The 19,644-nt window shown below is 48.1% G+C and overlaps 1 protein-coding gene across 1 annotated transcript in view; it reads left to right on the forward strand.

The window, feature by feature from the left end:
* The window catches only part of SHCBP1L (SHC binding and spindle associated 1 like), a 386,593-nt gene that overhangs the window by 266,089 nt on the left and 100,860 nt on the right, over window positions 1–19,644 (forward strand). Inside the window, 1 exon segment of the mRNA XM_030208001.1 lies at window positions 11,925–12,175. Within this exon segment, the coding sequence (XP_030063861.1) occupies window positions 11,925–12,175 (251 nt within the window).

The raw sequence follows: 19,644 nt of genomic DNA on the forward strand, positions 1-19,644 counted from the left end.
CTGGTTGGCCTCATGCAGCGATGTGCTACAGTATCGTGGGTGCTGGTTCCTGCCATACCTTCTGCTGCGGCTCCACATGGCCGTCAGCCTGTGGTGCGGCACCAATGTCAACAACCACCCAGGCTGGCACTCCTCTGACATCGGTGAAGTAAGCTTCACCGGAGTCGAGGTAGGAGCCAGTCTCAACTCTGCTCTCAAGGACATGGTCCCTCGGCATCAAGGCAGGCTCAGTCTCTGTCATCTCGTAGAGAGATTTTATCTAACACCGAGGAGGAGCGCTCATGGGAATCAGAGGAGGATCCCAGATACTTTTCCTGTGACGGGTCTTATGTGATCCCTTCTGAGTCCTCCCCACCACATGAGAGGAGAAGATCTCCACCTGAGAACCTCTCTTTCCCATCTTTTGTGAGGGAAATGGCTGATACAATTCCATTCCCTGTAGAAGTGGAGGATGAGCCCAGGGCCAAGATGCTCGAGGTACTTGACTATACCTTCCCTCCTAAGGAGGCTGTGACTGCTCCTCTTCAGGAAGTACTCAAGGCAGTCCTCGTTAGGAACTGGGCATTCCCTCTGTCCCTAACATCTACACCCAGTACCAGATCCACGGAGAGCCTGGGTTTGTGCGGCCTCAGTTGCCTCACGACTCCATGGTGGTGGAATCTGCTCTCAAAAGAACCAGGAGTACTAGGGACTATGCCTCAGCTCCCCCAGGCAGAGAAGCTAGAACCCTGGATTATTTTGGGAGAAAGATGTACCAGACCTCTCTGCTTATCTCCCACATTCAATCATACCAGCTGTTGAGTGTTTACTTGCAGAACTCGGTGAGACAGCTGTCTTACTTGGTTGGTACTCTCCCTCTGGAGCAGGCTGAGCCTTTTCGCCAGTTGGTCAAGCAGCAGAAGGCGTGTCGAAAGTTCTTGGCCAGGGGCACTTATGACACTTTTTGGATTTTGCAGATCGCTTGCCTTGTTGACTTTTGATGTGGCATCCAGGATCTCTGCTCAGAGTATAGCAATACGCAGTCTCTCATGGCTTCGTGTTTCTGACTTAGAACATTCTGTTCAGCAGAGGTTGGTGGATGCCCCTTACCGGGGGGATAATCTTTTTGCAGAGGAGGTTGCTGACCAGATCAAGAAACACACTGATACCATCTCTTCTCTCTCCTGCCGGACACCTTCTGCATCTACCTCTTCATATAGGATGTTTTTGACAAGTTAAGGATTGGTCCCTACTACTACTCTAGGCGTAGGTACTTTCCTTCGGTTTGCCAACCTACTTAGGCTAGGCCCCAGAGCGCTTGTTCTCATCAACAGCGTGCACCTAAGGCATCTGCTGCTCCCTAGTCAAAACAAGGGATGAATTTTTGACTGGATCCTGCAGAGCATAGCCACTGTACAAGTGGCACTTGCTAGTTGGGGGGAGGTTAAAATTTTTTTCACCAAAGGTGGCCTCTCTTAATCTCAGTCTGGTGGGTTCTTCAAATAGTTCATCTCAGATACACCCTCAATTGGCATTCCAAACCTCCAAATTGCCCACCGAGAGCTCATTGGGCCCTGAACAAATTTCTAGTCTAAGAAAAGTTCAGGATGGTTTCCCTGGGCATCCTTCTCCCAGTGATTCAGAAAAATGACTGGCCATTCTCTCTGAACTTAAAGGACGCGTATACTCAGGTTCGAACATCTCGGCAGGTCACAGCTCAGCAGATATTGAGATTGCTGGTTCACAAGGCTTCCACAGTGTACATTACACCCATGACATGTCTTCACATGAGACCAGCTCAATTAACCCTGGCTTCTCAGTGGTATCAAGCCATGGGAAACCTGGATGATGTCATTCAAGTGTCCCCAGAACTTGTTTGCTCTCTTCACTGGTGGACAATTCGATCCAGTTTGACTCTGGGACTTCCAAATTCCTCAGCTGCAAAAAGTTCTGACAATGGATGCATCTCTCTTGGGATGGGAAGCTCATGTTGATGGGCTTCACACTCAAGGAACTTGGTCCCTCCAGGAAACAAGTCTTCAGATAAACCTCCAGGAGCTTTGAGCGGTCTGGAACACTCTAAAGGGTTTCAGAGATCGGCTGTCCCATCAAATTATTCTCGTTCGAACAGATAATCAGGTTGCAATGTATTACATCAACAAGCAGGGGGCACCAGATCACGCCCTCTATGTCAGGAAGCAGTCCGGATGTGGCATTGGGCTCGCTAGCATGCCATGTTTCTTGGAGCCACCTATCTGGCAGCACAAACAACACCCTGGCCGACAGGCTGAGCAGGATAATGCAACCACACGAGAGATCTTCCAAGCGTGGGGCACCCCCTCGGTGGATATTTTTGCCACTCAGATCAACCACAAGGTCCCTCAGTTCTGTTCCAGGCTTCAGGCCCACGACAGACTAGCTTCGGATGCCTTCCTCCTCAATTGGGGGACAGGTCTCCTGTATGCTTATCCTCCAATACCTCTAGTAGGAAAAATGTTGTTGAAAATTGAGCAAGACTGCAGAACCATGATTCTGATCGTACTGAACTGGCCGTGGCAGATATGCTTCCCTCTTCTTCTGGACTTATCCTCCGAAGAACCATGGAGATTGGAGTGTTTTCCGACACTCAGAATGAGGGGCCACTTCTGCATTCCAACCTCCAGTCTCTGGCTCTCACAACTTGGATGTTGAGAGTCTTGAATTTGATACCTTGGGTCCTTCGGAGGGTGTATCCCGGATGTTGCTGGCTTCCAGGAAAGATTCCACTAAGAGGTGTTGTTATTTTAAATAGTGGATGTTTGCCCTCTAGTGTGACCGCAGGGCCCTAGATCCTCTTACTTATCCTACACAGACCCTGCTTGAGTACCTTCTACACTTGTCAGGGTCAGGTCTGAAGACCAACTCCGTAAGGGTTCACCGTAGTGCAATTAGTGCTTATCAGCCTGTAGAAGGTAAGCCCATCCCTGGACAACCTTTAGTTGTTCGCTTCATGAGAGGTTTGCTTTTGTCAAATCCCCCTGTGAAATATCCACAGTGTCATGGGATCTCAACGTCATTCTCACCTAGCTGATGTAAGCTCCTTTTGTGCCACTGAATTCCTGCCATCTGAAGTACTTGACCTGGAAGGTCGTTTTCTTGGTGGTTGTTACTTCAGCTCATAGGATCAGTGAGCTTCAGGCCTTGGTAGTGGATGCACCTTATACTAAATTTCATCGCAACAGAGTAGTCCTCCGCACAAACCTAAGTTCCTGCCGAAGGAGGTGTCTGAGTTCCATCTGAACCAGCGATTGTCTTTCCAACTCCCCGAGCTCATGCCCATCCTGGTAAAAGCAACTTGCACACCTTGGACTGCAAGAGAGCGTTGGCGTACTACATGGAGCTGACAATGCTCCACAGACAGTCCTCCCAACTTCTTGTTTCTTTTGATCCCAACAGGATGGTGGTCGCCATCTGGAAACACACCATTTCTAATTGGTTAGCAAATTTCATTTCCTTCACTTTCGCCCAGGCTGGGCTGGCCTTAGAGGGTCATGTCACAGCTCATAATGTCAGAGCCATGGCTGCGTCGGTATCCCAGTTGAGGTCAGCCTCCATTGAGGAAATTTGCAAGTCTGCACCATGGTCTTCAGTCCACATATTCACATCTCACTACTGCCTTGAGCGTGATACCTGACGCTGTAGTCGGTTTGGGCAGTCAGTGTTGCAGAATCTGTTTGGGGACTAGAATCCAACTCCACCCTCCTAGGCCCATTTTATTCTGTTCCAGGCTACACTGTCATTCAGATTGTATATAGTTTCAGGTTAATATGTGTTGTGTCCTTGGCATTGCGAGGCCCAATTGACCAGTGTTTGTTGTTTTTGGTGAGCCTGGATGCTAGGAATTCCCCACACGTGAGAATATGAGAGCTTGCTTGTCTTTGGAGAAAGCGAAGATACTTACCTGTAGCAGGTATTCTCCAAGGACAGCAGGCTTCTTATTCTCACAGTCCCACTTACCTTCACTTAAAGTTGTCTATTCAATTATTTTATTTTTTATTTTGCTTTAAAATTAAACTGAGGAAACTGCGTTATCGCGGCAGGCAGGAAGGCACTTACGCATGCGCAGTGGAGCACAGCTTACGCTTCACAAAGCTGTTTTTTTTTTTTTTTTACTTGGGCATAAATGCGGTACCGGACGACACAGATCGGCGTCTACCCACACGTGAGAATATGAAGTCTGCTGTCCTCGGAGAATATCTGCTACAGGTAAGTATCTTCGTTTTTCCTGAGAGAACTCATGCGGAGGATTGCTGTAGCTATGAGTAGCTTGTCCCTTGAATTTTGTATTTTGAATCTGAGCATTTGTTTTATTTTTTTTATTTTAAGTCTGAGGTACTGGTTTTCAAACACTTCATGTATATTTTGTGACATATATTTCTTTAGATTTGCCATTATCACTGTTATCTCTAGAGGAAAGTGTGTTTATTCATTCCATTTAGGTAAGTGTTGCATATGGTTCTTTTATTTTACTGGGGTCCTTTTACTAAGGTACACTAACAGAATTAGCACATATAAATGCTGCACAGTCATCTGGACTGCATGACATCTAATGCACACTAATTTGTTAGCACGTGCTAAATCTGTTAGTTCTCCTTAGTAAAAAGAGTCCCCAATAACACACAGTGTGGTTAAACACCATAATGAATCACAGCATTCTGCTTTGCATTGCAACAAGCTTCAGTTTTCTTCCTTATTGTTGAGTTCATGTTACCTAAGCTGTCACAATGACTGTCTCAATGGCTGAGGTGCACATATGCATGTACATTATAATCCTTTTATCATTGTTCTTCTAAACCATCAGTTGGCTGTTCCTTTTAAAAAGTGTTTTCTTTGTCTTCTGCATGGACCAATTTTACTTCAATTTTTAAGATATTATTTATGGACTATGTTTAATACAATTTAAGTTTTTATAATTTGGCTTTTAAATTCATTCATGTCTGTTCAACTATTGTCTGAGGACAAGCTGACCATATTATCTCATATGGTGACATCATTCATGTCACCCATTGCAGAGCTTATGGAAGTACTAGAGCAAGAGTATGTGCAGCATCCCTACCGTTCATGCACAAGTGCCTTCTCTCCTGCTGCGAGAGCACGGGACCTGCAGTGTCTTGTCATCCACGATGAAGAGAGAATGCATTTGTCCTGCTGCATTTGAGCTTTTTTGTGGTTTTGTGCCTTCCATTCAGGGTTTTTTTGCTGTGACTTTATTTTCTTTCTTCAGAAATGTCCCTTTCCCCTTCCCTTACGTTTTTAGTTTATTTTGCCAGCTTTTAAGTTTCCTTTATTTTTGGCATGCTTCATAGGCCTGAGCTCCGTTTGGGGGTTTCTCATTTTTTTTTCTGGTGAGTGCCCCTTTTTTGTCCCCATCAAACCTTGATTTCGCCATGGCTGGCTGTTTTTGCTTCCATGTCGTTGAAGGTTCCTGTGCTTTTAAGCTCTGTGGCTGGGGTCAATAGGACTATATCTGTTAAAAACACCCATTCTAGGTGTCTTCAGTGTTTGGGCCCTGAACATACCCCCTTCCAGCTGTGTTCTTTGCTTTTTTTATGAAGAAAAGAACCTAGCTAGCCAGAATGGCTCAGAGAGAAAAGATTTTTGGAGCCCAGTCCGAAACCTCAGCATCGGCGTTGACATCAGGAGTTGCATTGGTCCGTATGGCTGAGAGACCTATTTTTGACATTGTAAGTGGGCGCGTAACAAGTAGGTCTCCACCTGCCTCGACTACGGCTGCTGTATAGAGCCCCCGACAGCAATGAGGAGTGCTCATGGGAGCCTGATGAGGATTCACAGTACTTCTCAGAGGAGGAGTCCTATGGTATCCCATCTGACTCCTCCCTTCCAGAGGAAAAGAGGAAGTCTCCATCTGAGTGCCTTCCCTTCCTAGGTTTTGTTAGGGAAGTGTTGGCTGCTATTCCCATTTGTTTGGAGATGGAGTACGAGCCCAGGGCTGAGATATTTGATATCCTAGACTACGAATCTCCTCCTTGAGAGTCTGTGATGATCCCTCTTCACCAGATCCTAAAAGATCTTCAGTGAAGAACTAGGAATCCCCTCTGTCGGTCCCTATCTTGCCCAAAAACATAGACACCATGTATCAGATCCAGAGCTCCTCAGGGTTTGACAAGCCTCTGTTGCCTCATCATTCCCTGGTGGTGGAATCTGTCCTCAAAAAGGCCAGGAGTTCTAGAGACTATGCTTTGGCGACCTCTGTCAGAAAGCTAAAACCCTAGACTCTTTTGGACAAAAAATATATCAGGTCTATATGCTCATCTCCCATACACAATCATAACAGCTCTACACGTCTGTACTTGCAGAACTTGGTGCGCAGGATGTCTGATTTGGCAGATTCTTTCCTACAGGAGTAGGCCAAACCATTTCACCAGTTGGTCAAGCAGCGGAAGGAATATAGAAAGTTCTTGGCTGGGACGCCTAAAACACCTTTGATGTGGCGTCCAGGAACTCTACTCAGATTATAGCTTTGCGCATCATGGCTGCATGTCTCTGACTTGGATCCTGTAGTCCAGCAGAGGTTGGCAGATGCCACGTGCTGGGGAGATAATTGTTTTGGAGACAAGTTGGAGTAGGTCGCTGACCTCATCAAGAAACATACTGACACCATTGACACTCTCTCCCGTTGGACATCTGCACCTTCCTCCTCATCCAGGAAGATTTCAGGCAAGTTGAAGAGGGGTCCCTACTACTCTGATAGACGAAGAATACACCCTTTCTTCTCATCAGCCTCAGCAGGCTTAGCTCCAGCACACTTATTCTTGCCAACAGCATGTGCCCAATGCCCAGCCAGCTCCCTAGTCAAAGCCAGGGATGAGCTTTTGACTGACTACTGCAGAGCATAGTTGGTTGGGGGGATGCTGAACAGTGGCCCCTTATAACCTCCAACCAATGGATTCTCCAAGTAGTCCATCTCGGTTATTATTATTATTAGCATTTGTATAGCGCTACCAGACGCACGCAGCGCTGAACACCTGACACAGAGACAGTCCCTGCTCAAAAGAGCTTACAATCTAAGTTACGCCCTGCATTAGAATCAACGGCCACCAGTTGCCCACCGAAAGCATTTAACGTCAGCTCTCAGCACAAGTAGGTATTTGCAGAGGACTCTCCATTCTTCTAAAGGCTCGTGTGGTCGAACCTGTTCCTTCAGGGGACAAAGAGCAGGGATTCTATTCTAGGCACTTCCTTGTGCCCAAGAGAAAAAGAGGGGTTGCATCCCATCCTAAACCTAAGGGCTCAGAAAAAATTCCTTGTCAAAGAAAAGTTCAGGATGGTTTCCCTGGGCACCTTTCTCCCAATGATTCAGGAAAATGATTGTCTATACTCTCTGGACTTGAAGGATGCTTACATTCACATCCATATACTTCCAGCTCACATGAAGTCTCTGGTTTTGGCTGGGGACACATCACTATCAGTACCGTGTGTTGCCTTTTGGTCTCGTGTTAGTTTCCAGGGTTTTCACCAAATGTCTTGCAGCAGTCTCAACGTCACTATGCAGACCAGGAGTCTATGTGTTCCCCTATCTGTACGATTAGCTGGTAAAGAGCACATTGAAAGATGGCGCTCAGGAGTCCATGTGGAGAACTGTTCGGGTGCTGGAGTTACTAGGGTTTAATTTAAACTACCCCAAGTCCCATCTACAGCCTGCTGAACAGTTAGAATTCATAGGAGCCCTGCTAGACACACAACAGGCGAGGGTTTTTGTACCTGAGAGTGGATACTCTTATAGCTTTCGCCACTCGAGTTTGAGTCTGCCAGCAGATCACAGCTCAGCAGATGTTGAAGTTACCAGGCCACATGGCCGTGGATCCTAGCTTCCAGTGGTGCCAAGCTTTGGAGAATCTAGCAGATGTCATCCATGTGCCACCAGAGTTGGTTTAGTCCCTCCTTTGTTGGATAGTTCAGTCTAGTTTGACTTTGGAATTTCCATTCCAAATTCCCCAGCCCCAGAAGGTGCTGACAATGGATGCAGCCCACCTGCATTGGGGAGCACATGTTGATGGGCTTCACACTCAGAGTGCTTTGTCAGTTCAGGAATCAGATCAATCTCCTGGAGCTTCAGGCAATATGGAACGCTCAAAGGGCTTGCAGAGATTGACTGTCCAGCCAAATTGTGTTCATTCAAACAGACAACCAGGTTGCTATGTATTACACCAACATGCAGGGGGGTACCAGATCATACCCTCTGTGTCAGTAGACCGTCAGGATGTGGCTCTGTGTACTCTAGCAGGGTTATGCTTCTCAGGGCCTCTTAAATCCAACAGCCTGGCCGACAGACTGAGCAGGGTCATGCAACCACCAAGCATGAGGTACCCACTCAGTACAATCACAGTCCCTCAGTTCTGTTCAAGACTCCAGGCCAGCGACAAACTAGCATCAGATGCCTTCCTCTTTCATTGTGGGAATGGTCTTCTGAATGCATACCCTCCCATCCCTCTTGTGTGGAAGATTTTGCTGAAACTCAAGCAAGACCAAGTGTCACGGTTGTGCCCCTGTTTTATGCTCTCACTCATCTCGCCACCTGGTAGTCAGATCTGGTGGCTGCAATGGACTGTCTGTTTGTTGTTTCCCATGTTCCAGAAGTCATGCTGGTCCGGTCCGGTCCGGATCTTCCAGCCTTCCAGACTGTCTTGGGATTTAGCAGCACCCTTACCTGGTGAACTCCCTTGTATGTTGCCTTTATTAAGCACCTGGGAACTTTCAGGCTTTGCCTTGGCAACAGAGGTCTTCAGTTGTGTTCTTGTCCTTGTTGGTCTGTTGCGGTTCCTGTCCTGAAAGCTTGCTTTGCCTGTCTTTGACCCTGCTGGTTTCCTTGTTTATTCAACTGTCTGCTGCCTGCCCAAGACTCTGCTTGTTTCCTGGTTTATTCTACTATCTGCTGCCTGTCCAAGACTCTGCTTGTTTCCTGGTTTATTCTACTGATTGCTGCCTGCCCAAGACCCTGCTTGATTCCTGGTTTACTATTGATTGCTGCCAGCCTACAGATTCTGTGTGGTTCCTGGTTTCCCTGCTGCTTTGCTGCCTGCCGGTAAGACTCTGCTTGATTCATGGATTATTCTCCTGCTGCTGCTTAGTGCTTCTGTTCCAGTCCAGCTGCTCCAGTCCGGCCTGTGCCCGTCTGTCTGTGGTCTGCCTTGCCTCCTGTTTGGGTGATTTGCCTGCCACTGCCGCTCCTCGGCAGTGGCCCAAGGGCTCACTTTTCCTCACTGGCGTGACACCAAGGAACTATGATCCTGATTGCTCCAAACTAGCCCAGGCAGATCTGGCTCCCTCTTCTTCTGTAATTGTCCTCCAAAGAACCATGGAGATTGGAGTGTCTTTCGACCCTCATCACACAGAACGAGGGATCTCTTCTGCATCCCAACCTCTTTTCTCTGGCCCTCACAGCCTGGATGTTGAGAGCTTAGAATTTGCTTCTTTTCATCTTCCTGAGGGTGTCTTCAGGGTCATGCTGGCCTCCAGGAAAGATTCCACTAAGAGGTGTTACTCTTTCAAATTGAGGTGGTTTGCCTTCTCATTTGAGGGCAGGCCCTAGATCCCATTTCTTGCCCTACATAGACCCTGCTGGACTCTAAGGTCTTCCTGCAATATTTCACATCTGCACGTTTTAACAACCTTGAATAGTTTTGTATCATCTGCAAATTTGAGCACCTCACTCGTCCTGATTTCCATATCATTTATAAATACGTTAAATAGCACCAGTCCCAGTATAGTATAGTGCTTACCCTCTAAATGGTGATGGTAAGCACTAATTGCACTAAGAAGAACCCTTACTGACTTGGTCTTGAGATCAGACTCGGAGAGGTGTAGAATATTGCAGGAAGACCTTAGGAAATTGGAAAACTGGGCATCCAAATGACAGATGAAATTTAATGTGGACAAATGCAAGGTGATGCTTGTTGGAAAGACCTGGCATGGCCATTGTTTGGAAAACAGGATACCTGATGCTAGGATCCACCTTAGGTGTTGGCACTCAAGAAAAATATCTGGGTGTCGTTATAGATAATACACTGAAATCTTCTGCTCAGTGTGCAACAGCAGCCAAAAATGCAAACAGGCTAAGAATTATTAGGAAAGGGATGGTGAATAAAACCGAAAATACTATAATGCCTTTGTTTCGCTCCATGGTGCTCCCGAAACTTGAGTACTGTGTTCAGTTCTGGTCGCCATGTCTCAAAAAAATATATAGTGGAATTAGAAAAGGTTCAAAGAAGAGCGACCAAAATGATAAAGGGGATGGAACTCCTCTGGTATGAGAAAAGGCTAGAGGTTAGGGCTCTTCAGCTTGGAAAAGAGACATATGAGGGGAGATGTGATTGAAGTTTACAAAATCCTGAGTGGTGTAGAACAAGTAGAAGTAATCAGTTTTTTTTTACTTGTTCCAAAAGTACTTTGAAATGTGAAAGAACTTGAGTTTGTGCCCTGACTGGAGCTGCACTAACTATGAAAATTTGTGAGCTAGAGGGCACACTTTAAAAACAATTCGGAGGAAATATTTTTTCACTCAACAAATGGTTAAGCTCTGGAGCTCTTTGCCGGAGGGTGTGGTAACAGCGGTTAGTGTATCTGGGTTTAAAAAAGGTGTGGACAAATTCCCGAAGGAAAAGTCCATAGTTTGCTATTGAGACAGACATGGGAAGTAGCTGCTTGTCATGGGATTTGTAGTATAGAGTGTTGCCACGATTTGGTTTCTGCTAGGTACTTATGACCTGGCATGGCCATTGTTTGGAAAACAGGATACTGGGCTAGATGGACCATTGGTCTGACCCAGTATGGCTACTCTTTTGTTCTTAGTAAACTGGCCACAAAGACATCCCAGCAGTTCAGAGGGGCAGTCTAGTGGTCAGTGCATCGGATTTCACATAAAGGGACCCAGGTACAAATCCCATCTAAACTCTTTCATATTGTATTGTGATCCCTCCAGGAACAGAGAACCCCTATTGTACCTAACGTTCCACCACTACAATAGCCCTCAGGCTTGCAGGTCATTTATATATTTAGGTACAGGAGGTATTTTTGTGTTCCAGGAGGGCTCACACATTTGTACTGAAGTTAAAGTGGGAATTGAACCTGTGTCCTGTTGTTGACTGACCACTGCACTGACCACTAATCTACTCCATCCACTTGCTTGGTGCTTTTTCAGGAATGGCCATAATACCTAATGTCTATAGTACTTTCACTGTCACATTTTTGGGTGGTGGAAGGGGGTCAGTGACCACTGGGGGATTAAGGGAGAGTCATGCATTTATCCCTCCACTGATCAGTTAGGGCACCTTTTTCTACCTTAGTCGTGACTGAAACAGGTCTTTTTATATGGTGTAGCATACCTGGTTAGCTATCCAGGCACTGGCATTGAATATCTGTAGTGTGTTCATAACTTCCAGGTCTACCTCAATTCCTCCCCCAGACTGCCCAGTCATTAACCAGATAATGCCACAGCAGTCAATGCTAATATTACAGCAGTGTTATCCAGTTAATTGTCACTGTATATTCCCAGCTGGGCCAGCCAGCATCATTTAACCAAGGAAGAGCCCATCTGGTTAGATGCTGCTCAATATCATATTGACACCTAGACAGGGGCTTCAAGTGCCTGGTGTTGAAAATTAGTGCTAAGTTCCTAACTTTTTTCCCTGCCCTAAATCTGCACCAATTGCTAACCACTTTATAGGATCCTAAATTTAAGGATTTAGTGGAATTTTGATCATAAATTTAGGCACTCAGCCCTTGTAAATGTTCAAAGAATCCAATCTAAGATCCTAGCTATCAAGATTAGGCATAAACCCTCTGAATTTGGCTTCTCAGGCCCTAGTTTTGTAACCCAAAATTCCTTTCCCTTTTCAATACCTGAAGGGAATCTTATTATTTTAAAAATATTTTTTCTCTTACAATAGGAGCTGGAAAAAGAGAAGAAATTGTGATAGTCTCAGATCCTGTTTATGACAACTTTGTAGCATCCAAAGCTCAAAACGTGAAACTAATGCACCTCACATTTGTCCAGCGGGGGACTTCTGATGGAATTGTGGTTGTGGAGTCTGGTCACATGACTCTGATTGACTGTGTTTTGAAATGTGAAAGAACTGGAGTTTGTGTCCTGACTGGAGCTGCACTAACTATGAAAAATTGTGAGCTTACTGGTGCACAGGTATAGTATTTTATAGTTTAAATATCACTGCACCATTAAAACGTAGCCTTGTATAATTAAAAGTGCTGACTTGTCTAGACTGTCCAAAAGACAGTGGCAGTGTTGTGTTCTGCCGTGAGAGGATTTGGGTTAATTCCCAGGTCAGATCATCTGCCTCCTAGCTTGGCTAGGGTTGAAGATGCTACAAAGACAGCATTTACAAAGAAACTGCTAGGTCAAAAAAGTACCAATTGCTCTAATCACTTCTTTTACAGAATCCCATTTTTTACAGCATTGAATTGTCAGGCAAAATGTAATAGACAGAATGACACATACTTAATGAATGAATCAGATTTTATTGATATGTGTAACACTTAACCTAAGCATTTATATATACAAGAAAGAAAGGACAAAATTGCCCCATTCTAATAACTCATTTGGTAGTGCTGTGTTCTACTATACAGAATACCAGAATTGAATTGTCATCTCTAGCTTTTGTTTCACAAGCAAGCAGGAGCTGGAAATTTTGTCGCACTACAGTGACACCTAATGCCCCAATACAAGTTCATGCATATTAGATTCTGGAAGAAATATTTGGTTTTGGCTTTTAGCTAAGGATTGTGGCTACAAAGGCAAATTGGAGAGGGTTAAAATGGACAAACCCCCAGTTAATTATAAATGAAGAATCACAGTGACTCAAACTCTGTAGATCCTAATTCTGATCTGAACTAGAAGTCCTAAGGAGCAGAAAAAAAACTTCACAATCATTTTTTATTAGAAGCATATAGGGATAGATATTCAAAGTGATGTAAATGACCAGGAAAGGCTCCTAGCCATTCAGTTTGCATGTGCAATGCTATCTGGGAATATTCAGTGGCACTTAACCAGATGTTCTCTGAGGACAAGCAGGTTGCTTATTCTCACATGTGGGTCGACATCCGCGTCAGCCTGGGAACATGGACATCGACCCCACATGTGAGAATAATCAGCCTGCTGTCCTCGGAGAATACCTGCTACAGGTAAGTATATTCGCTGTACTGCTGCTGAATATCCCCTCTGCCAAAACCAGCTGGTTTGTGAGCAGTCTGGAGGTGGTTAGGGTGGAGCTTAAATTTTCAGTCCTCTAACTGAAACAGGTGGGGAATCAGGAGACGAAAGGCAAATTTTGGTTCCAAACAAGGCAACTTTATTGCTAGCAAGTGAACAGCACCGAGTAGTCTCGGGACACTGTGTGTCATAAATCATCTGACACTTACATTTATACTCCCCTACTGGGCCTGCGCATTTGGCCCCTTACACGTCACAACCGACATGCGCAGTAAACATTTGTAGTTCTTACAGTACAAAATTGTAGTCCCAGTACGTACACACGTCATAACACTGAAATGATACTGGCAAGAAAAACGAAACTTAGCAGCTTATTCTTCACACACACAATGCTCCTTTCTAGCACAGGAGATAAGGTTCGTTCGGCTCAGGAATGCAGGGCGGGGTGTCAGCACCCACCAAGGTCGTCTATTCAGATGGCGTTGCTACATGCAAGCTGGTCTTGTATAGGCCTTGCAAACTACTGTTACAAGCTATATGTCTAATAGCCCTGCATTCTGTCTTTACATTAGTAAACAGCAAACTTCTTTCGTTAGTAAACAGTAAAACTGGATAAGGCACAAATGTCCAGTGCAGTGATAAGGTGTGGCTAAACAGCCAAAAGCAGAGGTAGAGTGCATAAGTATAAGTCCATCAGTAGGCACAAAAAAACATGAGGTTGTCCTGTTGCTCAGTAGTATTCATAGTATTCGAGCAGTATCCGGCGTTCCACTCCTTCATTCCCCCCTTTTGATACTTGAACATCCATTCTGGTGGAGAGTATCACCTCCATCCTCCATGAACCCTGAAAAGGAAAGAAAGGACAAGGATAGTTAGCGAAGGAGGCAACAAGCAAGCCCTAAGCCCTTGCGCAGCCGGTGGTTGCTTCGCCGGGGTTGAGACGGAAGGCCCCTAGTGGAATCCCCCCCCCTTTGTAGCCGGTCTTATGCTGGCACAAGGGTACTGGCTCATTAAGTGACTCAGGAGGTGAAAAGTGCCCATCAGCCACAAGGTGCTTCATCGTCAGCTTCATCAGACTGGGGAATGGGGGAGTACATCTGGAGAGCCATAAGTTGGGCAGCAGCACGGCGATCAGCGATGCTTTCCATGGTGGAGCGGAAGCACCTGAAAACCAAGGGGAGAGACAAAGGTATTAATAAGCAGGACAACAAGAACAGGCCACCCATGACGAGGAGGCCATGCAGGCTTCCGGAGGTTGGTAGCCAGTTGGTTAGGGAGGAAGTCCAATCCCACGCACTGTTCCAGGTCTGGACGGGGACGTGTGCTAATTTGACCATCCGGTCAGTTATTTCTCTGATGACATGGCTCTGGTCATCAATCTGTAAGCAGCAATTACTGAGGTTAAACTTGCCACACACCCCGCCCTCCTGGGCTAAGAGGTAGTCAAGAGCCAAGCGATTTTGGTAAACTGCGGTAATGAGCTTAGTGTTCTGTCGAGCTAGGATATTGAGGGCAAGGGCCGAATCGTTGGTAAGGATTTCGAGTACGGCCTGTAGGCGAATAATGCGATTTAGCATGTAGATAGGGGTACGGTACCCGTATGTACCATCTTCAGCCCATGTGGCCGGTCCATAGTAATGAATGATGCGTTCAGGCGGCCACTCGTTGTCTTTCCAGTCTCCAATTTGGACTTTGGGCTTGATGTTTGGGAAAGACCGTTTACGTCTGGCAGGGTTATCAGGCCCCTTGTCCACGTATAGGGGGATACCCAAAGTTTCGCCGACTCGCAGGGGCAGAAGGAAAAAACTAGGTCGGACAGTGCCCAAGAGACAGGTACCGTACCAGCGGGCCGGGAGCTGTTCATAGGCCCTGCGTCCGCAGATACAGTAGTAGCCCGCCGGGGCTACCCACTTGAGGGAGGCGTTTCCTCCGTACGTCCATGTCGTGTTCAAGGTGGGTTCTGTCCAGATAGGCTCCGGGGCGGGCAGGTTGTCTGTTTGCCACCAGGTCGTCCGGCTTCCATTATACTGAAGAACCCCCGTGCAAGCGGAATCTCCCACTGGTACAGAGTAACGCTTCGATGGCGCTCGACTAGCGCAGAGGGTACCTATGATATTTGTTCTCAGGGCCCATTCGTACGGCTTCGGCCGCTGGGGAAAGGTAATGTTGGTGGTGTTGAGTGTATCCCATGTTTGCTGTCGGATCTCTCTCGCTTCCCAGGGCCATTGTTCACCCATGTCGGTGCCTCCACAGACGAAACAGTTGGCAATTCCCAGGGAGAGGGCAATGTTTTCAGCCAAGTTGAGGAACATATTCCGGGCTTCTGGGGAAATAGGGAATTTAGTCTCGGTCTGTTCAGCACGAGCGATTTCATCGAATACGTCTTGGTAGCCGACGACAGTAGTCTGGTAGTGCGTAGGAGGCTTCGTTTCGAGACTCTGATATATGGTAATATATGTCAACGGATCCATTCCTCCGCCGTCAATGCCGAGGCCCCACGTCCCTCTCCATGGCATGTCGTGTCCTCGAATGGGCCAGTCTAGGGACACATAGTTACCAGAACCTCGACGAAACTCGCCCAGGCCGGTACATCCGGCATATCCTCCTCCCGTATAAGCACATACTCGGTCCCAGCCCGAGGCTCGAGTGTCGCCGGCGCATGGGAGCCACACCCACGGGGAGCAGCATCTCATGTCTGGACTGAAGGGGCAGACATACTTGTGGTCGTTAACATATGCCTTACGCCAACTCTGGCTGCCACACTTGCGAGACCAAGGGTGTTTGTCCATGGCGGCACAGACGTCGAAGGTTAGGGTTGCTACAGTTTGGATGCCACCGACAAGGATGCGAGTGGAATTTATGTAATACAGAATGCCATCTCCCTCGACTCCCGGAGGCCCGGCCACATACGCAGGGAGTCCTACGCTGAGGGTGACATTGTAGTATCTCGGCTTGGTAGGGCTATGGCAGATAGTGAGATTTCCTTGGAGGCATCTGTGGAACTGTTGGAGGCCATTCGGAGTGATGAGGGCACAAGTCGGGAGAAGCCGGCAATCGCCTTCCGGGGGCTGCGTCTGGTGAATGAGGGTGGTGACTAGGTGATATCCTCCCTCTATACGATGGCGCACGAGGCGCAAACATTCAGTGCAATTCAGGCTCAGGGTGGCAGGATAGCTCGGGACTGCACACAGGAGAAGGAAGATGGTCAGCATTATATATGTGGTGGGAGGTATACGAGCTTTTGCAGCAAGAAGATAATGAGGCCCACGATGAAGGCTGCGATAAACAGAGAGCCAAAAACGCAGTGGGTCCAGAAGCTGAGTTCCTGTTGTTGGGCAGGCATGAATCTGGTGGTTCACGTCTTTCTCAGAGTCAGCCGTAATGGAGCGTCAGGATGTTGGTGCGCAGTCCAACGCTTCAGGGTGCTGCTAGTGGGAGCAGCAGGTTTCAGTCGGGTCCAATGTATCCACACTGGGCTTCCTGCAATTTTAACAGCGGTTGAGGTCGTTAGGAGAACAAGGGAGGGCCCCTTCCATTTGGGCTTTAGGCAGTCAGATTCATCCCACTCTTTTACCCAGACCTCATCTCCTACCCTGAACCGATGTGTGGGACTGGTGAGAACCAAGGGAGCTACTCTTTCAGTGTATTGCTGGATGTCTTGCACTACCTCATGTAATGCTTTCATCTGTTTCACTAAGGAACTCTCGCCCTGTATCTGCAAGGAGTCGGGAAAAGAGGGTAGTGGTGGTGGCCTAGCATACATCATCTCGTAAGGAGTAAGGCCGGTAGCCTTGGGGGTACACCTAAGATGCAGCAAGGCCAGTGGGAGCAGGTCGGGCCATTTGGCTTTTGCTTCTTGGCATAGCTTGGCTAGCTGGTTCTTCAGGGATCGGTTAGCCCTCTCCACTACTCCACTGCTTTGGGGTCTCCAGGCACAATGCAACTTCCAATCGAGGCCCAGTCTGGTACTGAGCTGTTGTGTTACTTCGCTGGCGAAGGCGGGACCGTTGTCAGAGTTTATTTGCTTGGGGAGACCGTATCTGGGTAGGATTTGATGAAGCAGTAGGGAGGTGACTTCTTTAGCCATTTCCGTTCTAGTGGGCTGGGCTTCAATCCATCCAGTGTAGGTACACATGGCGACGAGGATAGCTTTGTAGCCTCGTGCCGGGGGCATGTGTGTGAAGTCAATCTGGCATACGTGGAAAGGGCTGGTGCCTCGGAGAACATGTCCTGGCACAGGACCGGGCCCCGTTCGAGGGTTGTTCCGGGCACAAGTTGCGCATCGGCTGGAAGCGTTTTTGGTCCACAGGGATAGTTTGTTGATGTAGTAGGTCTTCTCAAGTAAGCGCCCCAGGGCGTCCCTGCCCAGGTGGGTGCGATCGTGAGCCTCCTTGGCCACCGTCCAGGCCAAGGCTTCGGGTATCCATATGCGCCCATCCTGTAGTATCCACCAGCCATTGCGTGACTCCAGACCCTCTTGTTGGGCCCACTCCGTTTCTTGGGGGGTGTAGATAGGGGTCTCCGTAGGGAGCTGGACGACGAGTACGGGGTCAGAAGGGTGAGAGGAGTGGGGGAGCTGACTTGCCCTTTTTGCAGCGTCGTCTGCCCGCTGATTTCCCCGGGCGATAGGGTCCGTTCTCCCGGTGTGGGCCCTACAGTGCATCACAGCCACCTTCTTCGGTTTCCATACTGACTCGAGTAACTGGCAGATCTCAGCGGCATTTGCAAGTCCTTTCCCCTCAGCTGTCAGAAATCCCCTCTCCTTGTACAAGGCTCCGTGCACCTGGAGGGTGAGGAAAGCGTATTTGGAGTCGGTGTAAATGTTAACAACTTTTCCTTCAGCCCACAGGAGGGCTTTGGTGAGGGCGATCAGCTCCGCTTTCTGGGCTGACGTTCCGGGCGGCAGGGCCATAGCCTCGATCACATGGTCCTCAGACACGACAGCATAGCCAGCTCTTCGAATTCCCTCTATCACCTGGCTGCTTCCATCGGTAAAAAGGGTGATGCCCCCTTGCCAGGGTTGGTCCTTCAGGTCAGGTCTGCTCGAGTGCACAGTGGCCATTACCTCCTCACAGTCGTGGAGTGGTGATTCAGGGGCCGGAAGGAGGGTAGCAGGATTAAGGTTGGTTGTGTCCAGGATCCGCACCTCCGGATTTTCGCACAGGAGGGCTTGGTATTTGACCAATCGGGAGTTGGTCATCCATCTGGGTCCGTGGCTCTCGAGTAGGCCGCGGATGGTGTGGGGTGTGGTCACAAAGAGTGTCTGGCCAAACGTGAGTTTATTGGCCTCGTGTATCAGCAGACAGGCCGCCGCAATGCTTCGGAGGCAGCCCGGCCATCCTCGTGCCACATTGTCCATGCCCTTGGAGAGGTATGCTACAGGGCGTTGCCAGGTGCCGACCAGTTGGGTGAGGACTCCAAGTGCCAATCCCTTCTTTTCGTCGATGAACAAGTGGAACGGCTTAGTCACATCTGGTAGTCCGAGCGCTGGTGGGGCCGCAAGGGCATCCTTGAGGTCCTGAAGGGCTTTCAGTTCGTGTTTCTCCCACTGGAGATTTTGGCCCTCGAGTTCAGGCCCCTTCAGTTTGGCATACAAACTGTGGGTCAGGATAGCAAAATTGATGATCCAAATGCGGCAATATCCAGCGGCTCCGAGGAGTGCCCGCAATTCCTTCTTATTCGCAGGGGTGGGTTGGTTGCGGATAGCTTGGGTTCGGGGGGTACCGAGCCTTCGGGTTCCTTCTCGGAGGCGAAACCCCAGATACTCGACTTCGATCTCGCATATCTGGGCCTTTTTGCGACTGGCCCGGTACCCCTGGGCTTCCACGGTTTTCAAGAGGTAAAGGGTAGCTTCTGCACAGTCCGTGTACGTTTCACGGGCCACCAACAGGTCATCCACGTATTGGACGACCGGCCCGTACTCGTCTTGGTACGTTTTCAGGTCCTGGGCAAGCTGGTCACCAAAGAGGGTGGGGGAGTTCTTGAACCCCTGAGGAAGCCGGGTCCATGTATATTGCTGCTTGGTTCCCGTCTGTAAGTCTTCCCACGTGAAGGCAAACAACTTCTGGCTGTCGGCAGCAAGGGGGATGGAGAAGAAGGCGTCCTTCAGATCAATGACACTATACCACTTGGTCTGGGATGGCACTTGGGCTAAGATAGAGTAGGGGTTTGGTACGAGGGCGACTATGTCGGCTACCTGGTTGTTGACTTTCCTCAAGTCCTGGACGGGTCTGTATTCGGATGTTCCTGGCTTCTTAACGGGCAACAATGGGGTATTCCATGCGGATCTGATTGGTTTAAGAACCCCCTGTTGAAGAAGTTTCTGTAGATGAGTGTGCATACTATGCCGGGCTGCATAGGGGACGTGGTATTGTCCTTGGTTGACAACTTGAGCATTCGGTTTGAGCTCAATCCAGATGGGGATAGCGTTAACGGCCAGTCCT

Source organism: Microcaecilia unicolor, chromosome 6 (genome assembly GCF_901765095.1).
Source record: "Microcaecilia unicolor chromosome 6, aMicUni1.1, whole genome shotgun sequence".
Lineage (NCBI taxonomy): Eukaryota > Metazoa > Chordata > Amphibia > Gymnophiona > Siphonopidae > Microcaecilia > Microcaecilia unicolor.